The 17998-nt window shown below is 41.5% G+C and overlaps 1 protein-coding gene across 4 annotated transcripts in view; it reads right to left on the reverse strand.

The window, feature by feature from the left end:
* MID1 (midline 1) overlaps positions 1 to 17998 on the reverse strand; it is a 196645-nt gene that overhangs the window by 64507 nt on the left and 114140 nt on the right. For 3 of the 4 annotated variants that reach the window (XM_035114514.2, XM_035114515.2, XM_035114511.2), the window contains exon 2: positions 4326 to 5041. In XM_035114514.2, coding sequence (XP_034970405.1) covers positions 4326 to 4985 — 660 coding nt within the window. In that variant the 5' untranslated portion in view covers positions 4986 to 5041. Of the gene's footprint in view, positions 1 to 4325; positions 5042 to 9213; positions 9765 to 17998 lie in introns of those variants that run through there. The other variant, XM_035114513.2, reaches the window with a different exon arrangement.

Here is a 17998-nt window from a genome sequence, read left to right on the forward strand (position 1 = left end):
TGTCCCTCAGACCTTGTGGGGGACCGGAATATATTTTGAAGGGGAAAAAATGAATGAATTCCTATACCCCACAAATAACTAAGAGATGCATTTTAAATAAAAGCACACATTCTACTCATATTACAGTTAGGTAGCCATGTTGGTCTGCCATAGTCGAAAAAATATAAAAAAAAAATCCTTCCAGTAGCACCTTAGAGACCAACTAAGTTTGTTATTGGTATGAGCTTTCATGTGCGTATCTGAAGAAGTGTGCATGCACACAAAAGCTCATACCAATCACAAACTTAGTTGGTCTCTAAGGTGCTACTGGAAGGATTTTTTTATTCTACTCATGATTCAACTCTAACTAGCATCTCCTTGGAAGGTGGCCACAAGAGTTGTTATGATTAAGTGAGGATTAAATAAAACATGCAATTGAAGCATACAAGACATTTTGCTGCACACCAGCCTTATTTCTGTCCCATGCCTCTTCTTCCTAAAGAATGAATAAATCTGAGAAGAAATTATTTTACTACATGAATTAACATTTATTTGGATAGCCAAATAATTATTTGGATAACTATTATTTGGATAACTGGCTTTGAATAACACATTAATTTAATTATCTCAAGGATAAAATAAGGCACATGACGTGCTATGTATATATTCCCAGAATCTCAGGACATCTGTTAGACATATCTGGCATAATTAAAATCTTACTTATTTAATAGAGGGTACTGCTAAGCAATGTTCGCAATTAATATATGGAATGTATATGGCACATGGAGAGATTACTTTCACGAGTTCCAGCACTACACCTATAAAAAGTAGCATTTTCTTTGCAGATCACTATGACTTCCAAGGCCATTTTTCTCTTTAAAGCATAGAGTTGGCAAGAGCTGAAGTTGGTTCAGGATTTCCAGTATTGTAAACCTAACCATTAAAGGTGAAAACGCATTATCCTTTTGGTACTCATTTCCAGATTTTCACAATGACTATTACATTCACCGTTAAACTCAGCGTGGCATGCATGCTTCAGTTAGACAAGTGCACAAGAACTCTTAATTAAACAGTTTCATTTTTGCCACAAAAGGAGCTAGATTGTAATGGCATCTTTTGTCCAGTGGTTAATGAAGTATGAAATATTGTTTAAATAATTAGCAACACTGCTGGGAGAGAATGCAAGTAATTAGCATAGCTTGACACCCAAAGCTGCTCATCAAGAGGCACCAGTTGCTATGTGGTTAGGATGTGGGAGACACAGTTTTTGGCAATTTCTGAAGACAAATGCACTATTTAAATGTGTGGGGTGGTTTAAAGGGAATTGATTACATTTTCAGAAACTTACTCCACACTACACAACACAATCCCAAGCATTTTTTTTACTCAGAAGTAGTTTGCCATGTACGCGATAGGGTTTACTGTGATAACTAAATTCAAGATTGCAATCAGAAAATTTCACATGCTGTTTTTTCCTTGCAGTCAAAATATTAATTTTTTTTGTTGAAAATGACTTCTAAATTGGCTTAAAATTTAATGGTACTTTCAACTTTAATGTCACCTCAACGATGCATAAAAAAACACAACATTTGCTAACTTGTACATAGGCAGCCATCTCTAAACGACACACAGATTGCAATTTCTAGAGGGGTAGCCATGTTAAGATAAGCTTAAATGAAACGTTATTCACAAAATTAAAAATTGTTTGCATGGCTTTTTAAAATACATCGCGGGAATGGGGCCCCTGATGGGAATCAGAATACTAGCTGTGGTTTTGGGCTCTATTTGCCACCTCCTGTGATCCTGCACTGAATTGAGCTCTCTATGTCTGCTATTTGCATGGGGGCTGGGGGGGGGATTTCTACTCATGCTTATGGAAACTACTGTTCCAATGAAAGTATGATTCCCCTATCTATATGAGGCCCACAGCAGGAGATGAAGGTTTCAACACCACACCCTCCCTAACAACAATAATAAAATCCACAAAAGGTTGTGCCATAATACATCTAATAAGTCTTCAACATGCTACACGACTCCATGACATAAAAGGTAATTATTATAAGAGAAGCAATGAGTATTCATACTCATGATGTTGCTAAGGTGGCTTTAAGATCACGTCACATCATTGTACTTTCAATATTATTTTAGGTGGTATTTTAACGCTAACCATGGTTAGAATGGAACTATGAATGTATAATCCAGAAAGCAACGGTCACAGGTGCATGCTGAAACAAATAGCAGACATATTCTGAATTACACCAGTAAATATTTAAGATGCTATTGTTAAACATGTGCTGTTACTTATTTATTTTAAAAGCGAAATGTTAAAAATGAAATGTGTACAGAGAGATATGTGCTGGTATGATATGTCTGTCTGATCCAGTAGGTCCAGAACACCTGGTGGAAAGGCCATGGAATTCTGCGCATGAAATCAATGGGATCATTTAAGAGGTTATGGGAAGGCTGCGCAGCTTTGAATTGGAATGGCGGTCCTACTTACAATATTACCTTCTCTTCAACTTGACTATATTTACTCAAATGCATTTAAGCTCTCTCTCTGTCCATAAAAAAAGACTAGAGTTGCTAGCAAAAAACAATGAAACCCAACCAAGATCAATACACAATGTACCAAGACCTCCCCCAGCCATAAAAGTAGCAGAATCGAGAAGCTTCAAACGCAGGCAATGAAAGATCAAAGTAGTGAGAACTATGCAGTTTTTCCCATTGAGTTTGCACAGAACAAGCCATAGGACTACACCGTAAACGGAAACAAGTCCTGCTATTCTCTAAAGTGGGTAAGGGAACCTTTGGGCCTCTAAATGTTGCTCGTGTACAACTCTATAATCACCCTTGAGACCATCAGCCATTATGGGCTGGGGTTGATGGGTGTTGGAGCCCAACATCACCTTGAGGGCTACAGGATTCCCATCTTTACTCTAAAGGTTAAGTGTGGAAGGCATCTTCTAAAAGAAAACAAACCATAACTCTGCAGTTCAAAGCAAGCGGAGATTAAATAAGTGCGTATGCACATTTTGCGAATATGTATTAAAACAGCTTTCCCTCTCCCAAGGAAATTTTTACAACCTCACATTTTTAACATGATACAGCAGATGACTTCTTGGTAAAATTGTTATATTAACAAAAATGAAGCAATATTTTTGAAGTAGTATTTTTCAATGAACCCAGTTGTTCGCCAGAAAACCTCTGTTAGACATAAACAGGGTTCCAAAATATAGTAGGCTACTCTCTCCTTTGCTTTCAACTCATGAGCTGTCTGCTGTAATTTTCTATAAGCAATTTCTCTAAAGGAATCTGTGAGGGGGCTTTCGCTTCTTCCATCTCCTTCCTCTAGTCTGCTGCTCTGCATCCTTTGTGGCAGCTAAAAGAACATGGCTTACACAAATATGACACACCTCTCTCCATAGCTGCTATCTGGATTTCTTAAATCAGCCCCATGTTAAATCTGGAGAAACAGAATACTAACAACATTTTAGAAGAGAGCCCAAAGAATATCAGGCAGCCTGGTCAGGCGATATAAGATGCAATTTGCAGTATAGATGTATAGAGTCCATAAAAATGCTTTTTTCAAAAATCGCTTTTATGTGTTGTGCATGTGTGACTGAAAGCCAATAGCACAAATTTGTAAGTCATTTTGTCTGATTAGATGAATATGTGCCTTCTTTGAAGACAATACATATAAAAATGTTATTTTGTGTGTGTAACAGAGAAGCAAACAGAGAAAAACAACAGGATTAAACACAATAATTCTTCATTTAGGCTGAAAATTCTAAATAAACTTGCTACAGAATAAGCCACACTGTACACAGTGGGACTTGCTTCCAAGTACACATACACAGGAATGTGTAAAGATCTAACAGTTATTTTAACAATCTTGAGCTCATGGTTGTGATCCTGAGGCTTAGAAGTGTGCACAAAGTTCTGCAAAATCTTGTTCTCCCATGCAACAAATGGAGCTCCTGGAGATCCGGAGATCCAGGGTATGCCAAACACACCCCATCATATCCCTGTACACAATCCATGCAGTAAAATTGTCACTGAAAGAAGTTGAGATATGTGCATAAATATACTGATTTTTCTGCATAGGCTTAGCAGTTTCCTAATGCAAAACCGATCTATTTCACATTCAAAAATCTGCATCTAATTCAAAAATATATATATTTTGCACAGTGACCAGCGCCTGCAGGTGTCTGCACATGAGTGTACTATATGAATTGTAAATGACACACTTGCATATATCAGTGACACAACAAACGAGGTGAGAATATATCATTTCAGGACGCCACACTCGTTAGTGCAAACAAATAAAGCATTAAGATAAAACTAACCTTTAATTTGTCATAGCGTTCACTGAGAGCTGCCACCTGGTGATCACGATGCCTCCCAACCAGTTTACACAAGGCACAGATTAACTGGTCATCAGTCACACAATACATGTTAACTTTCTCATCCTCGTGCTCCAGACACATTAATCCTCTGATATGAGAGTCGGGAATAGGTTCAATCAAACGGTGGCCAGTAAATGGCTTTTTGTTTGGGTGAGTTGCTTTTAAGCACTCCTCACAGTAGGAAACCTCACACGTTACACATGTCTTTACTGCTTCCTGAGCAGGATCCTGGTCACAGAACTGGCAGAGAACTTTTTCACTGGAGGACATGCTGTTGCTATCGAAAGCTCGCTCTCGGCGAGTTTCACTTGGAGAATTGGGCCCGCTCACCGAAGCTTTCTGAAACCTGTCGATGATGTTCTGCAGCGTGACGTTGCGCTTGAGCCCGTCTAGACCACGTTGATTAAGGGTGATGACATAACGACAAGTAGGGCACTGGAAGGCGGTGATAGATTCCACTGATTCGTTGGTGGCACAGTGGGAGACCAAGATGCGATGTGCACAATTGAAGCAGAGGCTGTGAGCGCAAGGCAGCAGCAGCGGATCCTCAAACAGCTCCAGACAGATAGGGCAGGTCAGTTCCGACTCCAGTGTTTCCATCTTCAGGCAAAGCTCTCCTGTGTCATCAGCAAAATCCAGGGAAGCTGATCAGCTATCTGAAAGCACAACATAAAATTCGATTAGGCGAGACAGAGCAGAGGGGTCAGCCATGGGGGGTTGCCAACTTTCACCACTTTCCTGTCCACCTCTCCAGACTGGAACGCTACACAACGTTTGGAATCTGCCTATGCACCAGTAATCAAGGTACTTAAAATTCTATTTCCCTTTTGTGTTTCCCTCATCCTCAAGTGTTTTTTTTTTAACTACCCATTCTCTCTCTCTCTCTCTCTCTCTCTCTCTCTCTCTCTCTCTCTCTCTCTCTCTCTCTCTCTCTCTCTCTCTCTCTCTCCAGAAGAGACAAAGAGCAAGAGCAGATGTTAGGAATGCTTTCATATTAGTGTTACTTAAAAACAAACAAACCAGTAACAGTGTTTTAAAATACACATATCCATCACAGTGCTGTTGCAAAAGCTTTTCACAGTTACACTATATAATGAGTTACCATGTCTTAATGCGTGTTAACTTTTAAGATCAACAGTGGTAGCAGAGAACATCTGATTTAACACCCAAATTTCCTTGCTGTTTCTCAACATTAACACAATCTCATTTTGAGGATTCCAGGTTTTGTTTACATTTGCAATAGAGCACTTGGACATCTGCAGTATGTGTGTGTGTGTGTGTGTGTGTATTGTATGTGTCTAACTATATGAAAGGTTATCTGTGATTAAATGAACAGCAAATACATAAATATATACAAATTATAAGAGCAAATACAGTGTAAAATACCTCAAAGTCATATGCAGTGAGGTGTGCATAGATTGCTTTGATAGCCACAACAATCAGAATGTTCAACAAGAAAGAAAGAAAGAAATTTAGAACAGGAAGTGGTGCTTCTGTGCTACTTGTCAAAAATTTGGTGGGGGTGACACAGTAATTTGCTGAATTGAGAATAGATGGAATTCAAACATCCTGTTCTCTCTTTTTGTTTTTATTATAATATGTGAAGGTGTCAGGCATTTCTGTTGTTTTAAGCCACGAGGGTCAAAAGCTGTTCTACTGTACAAATATTCGTTTTAATAGCCTTGGAGCTTAGCTGGAAATGCAGCACACAATTCGATGATGACTTGTTTTCAGTGTGGGATTCAAGAACAGCCAGCAGCTCCCCCCTCCTTCCCTGCCCAAAGAAATCAACCCTAAAAATGACCGAAACTTCATTTTGTTTCCTCTTTGACTAATCATGTTGCATGGAATGATTTTGAAAGAGTCGCTCTATGTGGCGCTCCTTCCCTCAGCTCTTGTCAAGGCCCTATCACTGTTATAAGCAGACAGGTCAATGAAGCAGAAGCAAAAGCTATGCTTCACACTCACCGAAATGTACCTCTTCACAGTACAATCTATTTAAGCTTTGTTGCTCATAACCGAGGAGAGCTTCTGATGGCCCAGCTGCACATACCATGCACACTGTAAAGTCGTTGTTCCGTTGTGTTAACTCTCTGCCTCCCCTCCCTTTCACCTCCCCGCCTGCCCCCCAAATTCACATAGAAATCTTGGTTCATTAAGGGTGAATGGAGCCTTATGCTCATTAGCAAGCTTGGGAACCAAATCTCTTTGAACCTTCTGCCATTTCCCCACAATTAAACCAGGGGCTGCAGTTACGACGACAGGAAGGCGATGTATAACCTCAGCCCAAACCATAATAGCACAGAAAAGTTCAACAAATGGAGGTGAAGTTCAAGTCAACCTCTAATTCTTATTCATACTTGCTTTGTGGCGAGGGGAGAAAAACATTTGTCCCACAGAGACTGAGAACAATGTACCATTTGGTTTCACACTTATTTGCCAAAAAATCTGTGGAACTTTAAGAACTCGCCAACCCAATCACAAATAAGAGTTTGCTTGGTTCCCCCCCCCCCAGCATCCACTATATAATAGGATAGACCAAAATGGATTAGATCACCGTTAACACAGTGATTTTGCAGCCACCCCTGGTAATGGAAGAAGAAGGGTAACAGTTTTTGTTGATTCAAGTCCCATGTATACCCAGTGGAAGTTGGTATCGGAGGTTGCAGTGGGAATGGACAAAAATGGCCTCTCTTCTGTCCATCTGTTGGATGAAAAACCTTGTTTCCATAAGTGCCAGGTCACCAATTGGATTCCACCACCAACACGGTATGTAGTTGGGTAAACATTGTTCTCAGTTGTCTAAAAGGAGTCCATAGCATGATGTCCCCTCATAGCATTTTTTGTAATTTGTTTGAAGTTTGGTGTGATAAGAGATCACCAAACACTGCCACCAAAGCCTACAAAGGTACACAACAATAGAAAGCAATCATCACCTGGCTCTTCCCTAAGGAAGGACCACACTTTAGGTTTCAGCTGAGAAACTGCCACTATCCATTTGCTTTACAGACAAATACTGAGGGCAAAGGACAGAGCATCACATTCATGGGCTTTTCCCCCTCTTAAAAGGTGCATTTTTGTGATAGAAAGAAGTTCTTACAGGAAGTCAGGCAAATTTCGGTTGACACTCCATTACAGAAAATCGCATTACACATTATTCTGAGCTGGTGATTTTAAAACTCCAGTTCAGACTAGGATGTCTGATGTGCAAAAAACCAGCAGAACCAGCAATCTACAAATACAACCAAGGTTAAGGACCCGTGTCTTACGACACACATTCCAAGAACCAATTTTTATCTAATCCCTTTACCCACTTTGGTTAAAGACAAAACGTGTATGGAATTCAGAAAATAACTGAAAGACAGGAATGACCAATAGGAGCAACCTCATCATCAGTAGGTAACATCATCAGGCAGCTGCCAAGGCCCTGGCAGCCCCCCCCCCCCCCCGGCTTAGAATGTCTACAATTAAATTATTTCCCACAATGCCATGGGACAATGGAAACATTGTGGGAAATGATAAACGGCGGCTTCAAGTGACTTGGTGCTTACTTCAGTACATCTGCTGGTTCTCCTGTCCACCAGATAAACCAGCTGGGTCCATCAACATAGCAGAGGGCCACTAACAGCAACACAGAGAAGTCTCTCTTGCTAGGAGAGGACCTGTAATTAAATATTGCCTCCTGGCATCAAGTAGCAGAAGGTTTTCATGATTTCATTCCTACCCTAGTGCACTTAATGCTGCACCATTTATCGGAAGAGCAGTGCTGGTATAGCTCAGTCAGTACAGCATGAGACTCTTCATATCAGGGTTGGGGGGCTTGAGCCCCACATTGGGCAAAAATATTCCTGTATTGCAGGGGGTTGGACTAGATAGATATACCCTCATGGTCCTGTACAACTATACAATTCTATGGTTATCCTTCTATGACTTAATAAGAAGTTAGTAGCACAGATACACTGATTAAATAAATTTCTAGGTCAATTAGATCACTAATACCGGGACCCCCACCACAACTGAAGTCAAAAAGCTCAAGCAAACATACAGCACCAAAATCACTCCTGGTCTTACTAAATGCATTGGCCAGCATGATTGACTTAGAAGAAAAAAGATCAACGATGTTGAACACCAAAACATAGTGCTGTTTGTCAGTGTTTACATTATGACCATGTGTGAGGTCTGGGGCAATTGCTCTCCCCTAAAAAAACGACCTTGTGTCCAGACTGCAGCTGTGATTAAGACAGACAGACAGACATTTATTTAATAAAAATTATATATTATATAGGCATGGTTCATCAATTACAAAAACAATAACATAAACGGAAAACAACAAAGCATTAAAAAGAATCCATAAATTTTACAACTAGCCCTTTTCTTTCTAAACCATTGATCCATCTAGCCCAGCCATGTCTACTTTGAATGGCACAATTCTCTTTCTCATCACCTGCTGCCTGGTTGCTGAGACATATCTAATGCTGGCATCATAGATTAGAAACCAAATTACTCAGAACTCAGATATTACAAAATCTGCATGGCAATGGGGAGATTCTGTTTAACAATTTTTTTTAACTCAAATGCCTCCTGGCATGAGCAAGCATCTGTATAAACTATTGAACATATATCACATGTTTGAAGACATATACATGAAATAAAACATTAGGGCAGCGCTGCAAAGCATGCCAAGGCGCCAGAAATAAACACAAGTAATGTTTACGGACAAGTTTGCTAACCATAAAGTTGAACAGTATCGCCTATGACAGGTCTACATTTAAAACCTCTTCAAAGAAATATACCAACCAGCATACCCACCAGCAGATTTAGGCCCTACCTGTTTTTGCTGAAACATTGCTGTGAAATGATCGTGCAGATCCCCCCCTCAGTAGATTGTAAAAAGCCAAAGAGGCCTGTGGAAGCCTCTGCTAGCTACATGAATCCTGGACCTTTAGTGCGGCAACAGTGTACTTTGTGAGACAGCTGATACTGAAAGCACAACAGGAAAATCTACCCTACAATTCCAGGAAAGCCAGCTCCACCTAATCACCTCCGCCAGAGTTTAAGGACTAGAAAATGCCTCCGCAATTGGGTTGCCTTTTGTCACTGACACTAAAGCAAACTTTATCCTTTCTCTTTCAGCATTCAGCAGTTTGGAGTGAGAAAGCAGCGAGGATCAGATTCTCTCACAGTACGTCCATGTAACCCACCCCAACAATGATGGCTTGTAATAAGGGCATTGGGCTTTGCTGCCACATTATTTGAACAAGTGGAAGCTCAGCCTGCTGTGTAATTAATCCAGGGCTGAATAATGGATTTCAGTTCCCATGCCTGTAAGGGGAGACTGACCTGAACCAGCAAAACCTGTCACGCCACCAAGAGTTCAAAACTCGATTACTTTCTCATGGAAGATTGAGGCCTACTGGACAAATATCACACGGTCCAGTATTTGACTATTATATTTCTGCTAGTGTATATCTGAAATGTTCATTGCGCAAGTTCATCAGCCAAATGGCACCACAGTAATAAACTGTAAATATTAAAAAATGACTTCTTTTCACAGTGGTGCCATTTAGGAAAGATGGAAGACTACATCTGACTCTCTTTTAGAAGCACTATAGTAAAGCAGAATATTCTTAAAATTACATTACCCCGTTTGTTGCATTTAATTTTGAATACTGTATATCCAGGAGTGGGCCTTTGAACTTTGCTGTGAACACACACACATACCAGTGAAACAGTGTCCCTTCATTTGCAAAAAGGAATGGCTAACCCATGACCCTTCAAATATTGCTGAACTACAATAATCATCCTTGATCATTGGCCATGTTATCTGAGGGGAGTTAGAATCCAACAAAATATGAAGGACCACAGATTCCTTACCTCTAATATATGACAATGGGGTGTATGGGGTGTTAGGGGAGGGGCAGTACATCTGGTAGGGAGCACGTCATGCTCCTTCTGGCATAGTTTGTCCACCTTTGGCCCCCAACCATGCACACAGCTCTTACCTGTGGTTCCGAGAAGCTGTCGGCATGCAACAGCGGCCACAGCCCGAGAACAGCTTCTACTGGCCAACTAAACCAGGTGAGGGAAGCTGATCAGTCTCAGAACCCTGCATATGAGCAAGACCAATAGCGGGCCCAACAGTCAAAAATGTGGTTACTGTGATGGGCAGGTGGGGCTCATCCATCTGGAAAGGTAGCCCATCCAAGAGAAGGAAAACTCTGATCCTATACCTCCACTGCCTTGTGGGACATCTCTGGGAGAAGAAAAGGCTAAGGAGAAAACCCTACAAAAATCCAGAGTGGAATCCTTAAGACAGTTGGATGGCGTCTTTTACACCTCCTTCCGGCAATTCCTGTAGTCAAGCTCTGCTTTCCTTTGGGGGCCAAGAGGGTTTTTTTTTATCATCTTTTTGTCATACACACTGCCCAGGCTTGTGCCCCAGGGAGATCTCTTCAGTGCTGCTAATGCAGTGGTTTAACTTCACCCCCAGAGGCACACTCCATTGTCTCTCGAGACAGATGGATACCAACAACAATATATGACATAGCCTGGACAGTCTAAGAACTACATGAAAATGTCCCTATATATTTTCTTGCATACTGTATCTTCCTGAGCATTATAATGCAAACCAGACGGCTTTCAATGAATGTGTTAAAAGATTCATGTGAAAGTGGAAGCAGCAGGAATGAATTGCTTCCTTGTGTTCCACTTTTCATGTTGCGATGTCTCCTTTTTAAATTGTTGTCACAAAATTAAAAATGCATTAAATGCTTGGAAGAATGGATCCAAAGCAATGTTCCATTTGCTCTTCATTCCAGCAACAAGCTTGCATTTCATTTGTGTTACGGAGTAATTGAATTTCCTTCATTATTTCCTCTCTTATGAGAAAGGCCGGAATAGTGTGACATTGAGACGGCTATAGTTCTCCAGACTAGATCTCAGCATAGATGCACAATTTAAAAATAACCAGTTAAATGAAGTAATGAAAATAAAAAACAAATAAGGGACAATCAGCAGTAACCTAAACTGCCTGGGTAATAGTAAGAATTGAGACTTAGTCCACTGTTTTCATTCACATTGCATGCACATATAAGGACTGCAGTGTGAGGGGCAATTTCTCATAGTGCCACTACCAGGAATGTGTGAATTAAACAATCATGGGGCAATTTAATGGATGTCTATATACAGAGATCCTTTTCTAACAGAGTGCTAACAGGATGGGGGAAATACAGCATTATCACCCTCCTCATCTTGTTGTTGCCTGTTTCAGGCGCACTTCCCAAAGATGTGGGCTCACATGACAAGGAAGCAGCTCTCTTCTGCAGTCGTATATGCATGGCAAGGGGTATCAGCTTTAGAAACCATCTGCAATAGAGCAGAGAACACAGCAGGGCTTTTGATTTCCCCTGCCATGAGCTTCTCTCGACTCCAACCCAAACATGTATGGTCAAATTTTAACTGCTAAGCACTTTGGGAAACTCATTCTCTTTTTGGTACAGAGGATCTGTTTGGAGGAAAGGGTTTCCAAAGCAAGTAAGATGATCAACAAGTCTTTAGTCTACCTCCCCAAATGCTCTACGTTGGCAACATGGAGAAGCTTGAATGCTCACTGGACAGACAATTGCCACCACACTACACCACTACTGTAGGGACATGGGTGGCGCTGTGGCCTAAACCACTGAGCCTCTTGGGCTTGCTGATCAGAAGGTCAGTCCTACGAATCCCTGTGATGGGGGGAGCTCCCATTGCTCTGTCCCAGCTCCTGCCAACCTAGCAGTTCAAAAGCACGCCAGTGCAAGTAGATAAACAGTTACCGCTGCGGCGAGAAGGTAAACAGCGTTTCCATGCACTCTGGCTTCCGTCATGATGTTCTTTTGCGCCAGAAGCGGTTTAGTCATGTTGGTCACATGACCCGGAAAGCTGTCTGCGGACAAACGCCGGCTCCCTTGGCCTGAAAGCAAGATGAGCGCCGCAACCCCATAGTCACCTTTGACTGGACTTAACCGTCCAGGGGTCCTTTATCTTTACCTTTTACCACTACTGAACAGAGGCAACATCTTTCGATGGCGATTGGGAGGGCAATGGCACACACATGATGTCTCTACGTCCCGATGTCTCAGGATGCCGGGAGGAGTGCACCTCAATGTCCAGTGCCTCCTCTTGGTGCTGCTACCAGTGGGAGGCTGCTTCGACCCTCCTTCCCCTCTGCAGCAGCAGCACCAGCAGGAATAGACCACTGGAGGCATGCCATGCTTGGCTCTGTGATTCAGCTCCACACTTCTGGGATATCCGGAGGTCCCAGCCCCAACCCCAGAAATACAGGAGGGACCAAAAGGGGTTCAGCCCCTAGGAGCCAGTGCCCCTGCTGCTGAAAGAGTCGTAATTAGCTACTGAGCCAAGTTCAGGTGGTTGATACTGGTGTACAAAGCCCTATACAGCTCGAGACCAGGAGACCTAGATGATCACCTCACCCTTTATATACTCAGTGACAGTGCTTTTTTTTCTTAAAAAATGTTTAGGGATACTCTCATTTCGACTCAAGAAAATCACCATTTTATAGTTCAAATCGGGGGAAATAAATACAGTAAATGGACAAAAGCACCAAGATTCACAAAACGTTTAGGGGTATGCGTACCCCTGCATACCCCCAGGAAAAAAGCACTGCTCAGTGGTTTACTACACTTCACAAGAGATGGCCTCCTACAGATACCATCTTATGAGGAGGTCTGTTCTGCACAATATAGAAATTGGGCCTTCAGTGTGGTGGCACCTACCCTTTCCATATGAAGCAGTAGTGTCTGTTGTCTGTCTGGCTCTTACTGAAGACCATTCTCTTTCTGCAAACCTTTAAGTGGAGATCTTTATTTCAGTCTGCATCTGTACTGGAACTATTTTTAACTGCCTTAAAAAAACATCTGGAACTGCTTTTAATTGTATTCACACCTTTTTGCTTTAGTTACAGTCATATTCTATAACCACATACTTTATAGTTGTAACCCACCCTGGGACCTTATGGAAATCTAATAAATTATTATAAATAAAGTACAAGTGCTTCTACAGTATACAGTTGGAAAAGGGTCAGGGGTTTTTTGCCTAAAAGCTGATTTCACCTGCTACTTTTTTGGTGTGAACCTAAAATGTTTAAAGTGTAAGAGTGGCCAACATTTGTTTGTGAGCATTTATTTAAATACAGATACACTTGCCAGCAGATCCAAGCATTGATTGGCTACAGCCATACGTCAAATATAAAACTAATAGAAAATCCAGATTTTGCCTTGCATAGTGTGCAAAACGGCACAAAATGAATTCAAATGAAAGCAATATGGGGAAAAGAAGCCCGTAAAAATTTACTCTGTTGTAAATAAGACTGTATTAAAGTTCCCAAAATGATCCAAATCCCAGATTTTCTATAGAATTACACATACTTATTAATTTTACTGAAGAAACCTGTGCATTATATCTGATGCAGAAAGATACATTAGAGATCGTGCCAGAAAACACTAGATTTTCTTTGTTTAGGAGACAATGATCTTTGAAAGTTAGCCAATAAAAATCCCGATTTCCTTACAAAATATTAAATGAAGCCACTCATCTTCTTTTAAAAAAAGAAAAGAACTACACACAGTTTCCTTTTAACTATTGTATAAGCTTTGTTTTTCTACATTTCTGTCTGATGACTGCAGCTATTTGTTCAGTAACTGGGTTTTCCTTACTACTTAGGAACAAAACCAAAACAGCGTAACTCTTTTGTACTTTGCTATTAAGGCCTGGATTCTAGTTTGACTGCTTGAAAGGTAGGGAAGCAATCAGAGCATTACCATTGAACAGGGTAACAGGCTCCTCATCTGCAAACAGGATATTAGGAAAAGCATTGTGCCTCTGAAGGACTCTAAGAAACAAGGTGATTCATATTCCTGACTCATTTACAGTTGACCATGCATTAAAAGATAGATACTAGGATTCTAATTTAGCTTGACATTGTACACAGAAGAAGATATTTCGGTGAACTTGAGCAAACAAAGCACATTTGGAATTGAGGCATTCTATGTCATTTCAATTATTCATTTAATTTATATTCACCTTTCTATGAAAATGTACCCAAAGCCGCTAATAGCAGCAACACACATACAAAATGGCAACTATAAAAACAGCACAATATAAAAGCAGAGAAAATAAGAACAAGTAAAAAAAATATGCCTACATTGGGTAGCACCAACACACGCAAAACTACAGCAAGGATACATAGCTACCTTTGTAGGATTTCATTTGGCCCCTAAAATTGGCAGGCACCTCCTCCCTGTTACATATATCATACATTTTATCCCATGATGTTGAGTCATAGCCAAAGGGTTCTTCTCACATGTGAATAGCAGCATAATCCTACTAGAGGGTCTTTGCCAAAGGCTTGGTTGATATTTAGACTGGGAGAGATGGGCTCAGGACTTGACACTGAGAATGAGTTGATGGTGACAACATTGTTGGCCCTTCAACACTTGATGAGTTCAAAACATTAACTATTAAAACAGGGGTGGGAAACATTTATTTATTTTTAACCCACTAAGTGTCACATTCCCTTGGAAAATATCTGTTAGGGTCCACGTGCCAGTGGTGGGTAGGAACACAGCCAAAAAGTAGACACAGCAACTCTGTCTCACCCTCCCTTCCTGACCATCATGCGCCTGCGAAAGGGTCAATCTGCTGTTACGAGAGGTCTGGACTTAGGACCTACCCCCGTGTTGCACCTGTTTTGATGCCTCTTCCCTATCGCTCCTCTTCCCAGACTCCAGGTTCCTTCCTCTCCTGCAACCCACATGAAATTAGGCTGAGGGCTGTATGTTACTCACCACAAAGAAAGTTTGTTGCCAAGGATCTAGCATTTTCCAAAGACAGGCTTTGGGCCTCCCCCAAGTATATGCAATGAGAACCCAGTGGTCATGATCAGGTTCAATAAATATCTTGTACTATAAGTAGAAGGAAAATGGAACTGGAGTACATAGCCTGTTAATTGACATCCCATGAGAAGCTTTGGCATAACCGGCAAAAGACTGTTAAACTATTTTATTTATTTAAGAAATTTATGCCCTACTCTTTAGCCAAAATGGCTCTCTGAGCAGCTTAAAAAAAACCCAGTATGAAGATGCTCCCTTCCCTCAGGCTCACAATCTAAACAGACATTTGCCACTGTGTATTGTGGTACAGTATATAAAAAGGCTAATAGATTTATTGTGACATAAACTTTCATTGGCTAGACACCACTATCAGATACAAGATGGAGGGCTCTAATCCACAAAAAGTTTATGCCACAATTACTCAGTTCACTTCTAAGGTGCCACAAGCCTCTCTCTGGTTTGTGTTGCAGTCAACTAACACTATACCTTCTGGAAATTGCAATTCCTTTGTTTTTGTTCACAGTCCTTGGGATTTGAAAGAATATGAAATATTAACAGAGACAGCTAGTGTGATGTTGTGAAGAATGGTAGATCAGACCAAGAAGACTGTCTTAAAAATCAACACCACTGTGTTGTCCCGATGTCTGAAGGGATCTCTGAAATCACTGATGGTCTGGGTGTGGGCTACAAGACAGAGATGATATTTGTCAGAAGGACTGCTGTGGTGTCCCAGGTGGTAGTTTCATTCAGTTGGGGTTTCAACACAAGTGTGTGAGTTCTACCCAAGAAGAGCCAGGCAAGGCAAAGCTTAGTTCAATGCAGGAACCTGGATAGCTCCATGCAGTTGTTCAGGCTGGGGTGTCATATGAGCAGATTCAAAATGATGCTTCAGGCAACCCCAGACTGAGACTTAAAAGGGGGTTTCAGCTCTGCCTGGGTGGTTAGCTCCACTTGCTGGAACAGCCCTTTCCAGGGCAAAACCTTCAGTTTGGTTCCAACTGCATCTCTCTCTCTCTCTCTCTCTCTCTCTCTCTCTCTCTCTCTCTCTCTCTCTCTCTCTCTCTCTCTCGTTTTCCCATTACACTATACAGCAAAAAAGTGCCAGAATTTCCATTTTCCACATCGCCCTTCCCCTGCACTTGCAGACCTCCATCCTCCTCAAAGAGAAACGCATGGGCTCCAAATGGCTGGGCAGATGTACAAGTTCCCTTTTCAGATGTGACATCATAGAAAGCAGATCCTTTCCTCACCATATGTTATATTGTGTGAAACCATGTTTCAAGTAAGAGGTTAATGTCCAAGGGAGGGAAAGAAAACTATTTGGAGTAAACATTGTGAGTTCAAAAAAAAAAAAGCCAGAGAAGACACTCAAGCTTAGAATGACTCAAAGTATAAAAGAAAAGAAAAAAAGTGCACATCACTACCGTACAGCACTGAATATGATTATTCATTAAATGTATATGGTGTCTGGGCAATAAAATGCCTCACTTATTAAAACAACAACAACAAGATATAGCTTTCTTTCTAGTGAAAGCCTATGGGAAAACTAAAGCCACTCATTTGTACCAGGAACACTGGTTAGAGAGCCACAACTTTGCAATAGGAGAGGGCATGTGGAACATAGCTGCCAAGTTCCGGATTGAAAAATCCGGGACCAGCAGCGGCACGGCACCGGAAGTCACTTCTACGCGACTTCCGGACATGCGTGGAAGCAACTTCTGGTGCCGCTCTGCCCATTTCCAAAATGGTTGCGGCGCCAGAAGTTGTGTCTACAGATGTCCGGATGTGCGTAGAAGCGACTTCCGGCGCCGCTCTGCCCATTTCCAAAATGTCCGCAGTGCCAGAAGTCGCTTCTACACACTTCCGGACATGCGGACAAAGGAGCTGCTTTCCGGGGGATTTACGGGAGATAAATCCATTCGGGAGACCAGCGGGATACGGTAAGAAAATACAGGGGTTTCCCGGGCAAAACAGGGTACTTGGCAGCTATGATGTGGAACCTGCAACAAAAATGGTGCAGTGCATCCTTCAGCCCACAAAAGGAACATTAGTGGTGGAGGGGTAAGGAGATGGGGAGGGGGAGAGGGGAAAGGGAACACACACCCTTTCACTTTATAGATTGGGTGAGGAATTCTGGAGAAGGGAAAAGGTGCACTTTCCGTTTCTTCTTCCTGAAACATCTCCACATAGTTAAGGAGATTTAAAAAAACAAAACAAAACAAATCACGGCATGTACGGCCCCAACCCAATTTCCCATTCATTTTCCTTTTTTAAAAAGAAACCGGTTTAAAACTTGCAGGGCATGTATTTTGGAAATGTTTTGTGCTTCTGCATACCTTAGGATTCACGAGCCTATTTCATTGGCCTTCTTGTTTCTCAGTGGCCCTGTTTTGCTTCCACCCCTGTTGCCACTTAACAACCTGAAGGGGCTTGCCAAGAACGAAGCCAACACTTCAGCTTCGCGAATAGAGGAAGGATCAGATACAATTCAGGAGATTCAGGAAGACTACCTGAGAACTTCTGAGCTCTCCTTTCCAGGGATGCTTGCAAAGACCATGCCTGCAAGGTGGTAAGCAAGCCACAAACAGAAGAGGGGGTACCAGAAGCAACACAGAGCAGTACAGCAGGATGATTGTATTACCATAAGCAACGATTCACAAGTGCTATTTACGGGTACTGATGGCAGGTAAATCATAAATATCAAAATCTTGTAACTTCTTTAAC

Source organism: Zootoca vivipara, chromosome 4, assembly GCF_963506605.1.
Source record: "Zootoca vivipara chromosome 4, rZooViv1.1, whole genome shotgun sequence".
Classification (NCBI taxonomy): domain Eukaryota; kingdom Metazoa; phylum Chordata; class Lepidosauria; order Squamata; family Lacertidae; genus Zootoca; species Zootoca vivipara.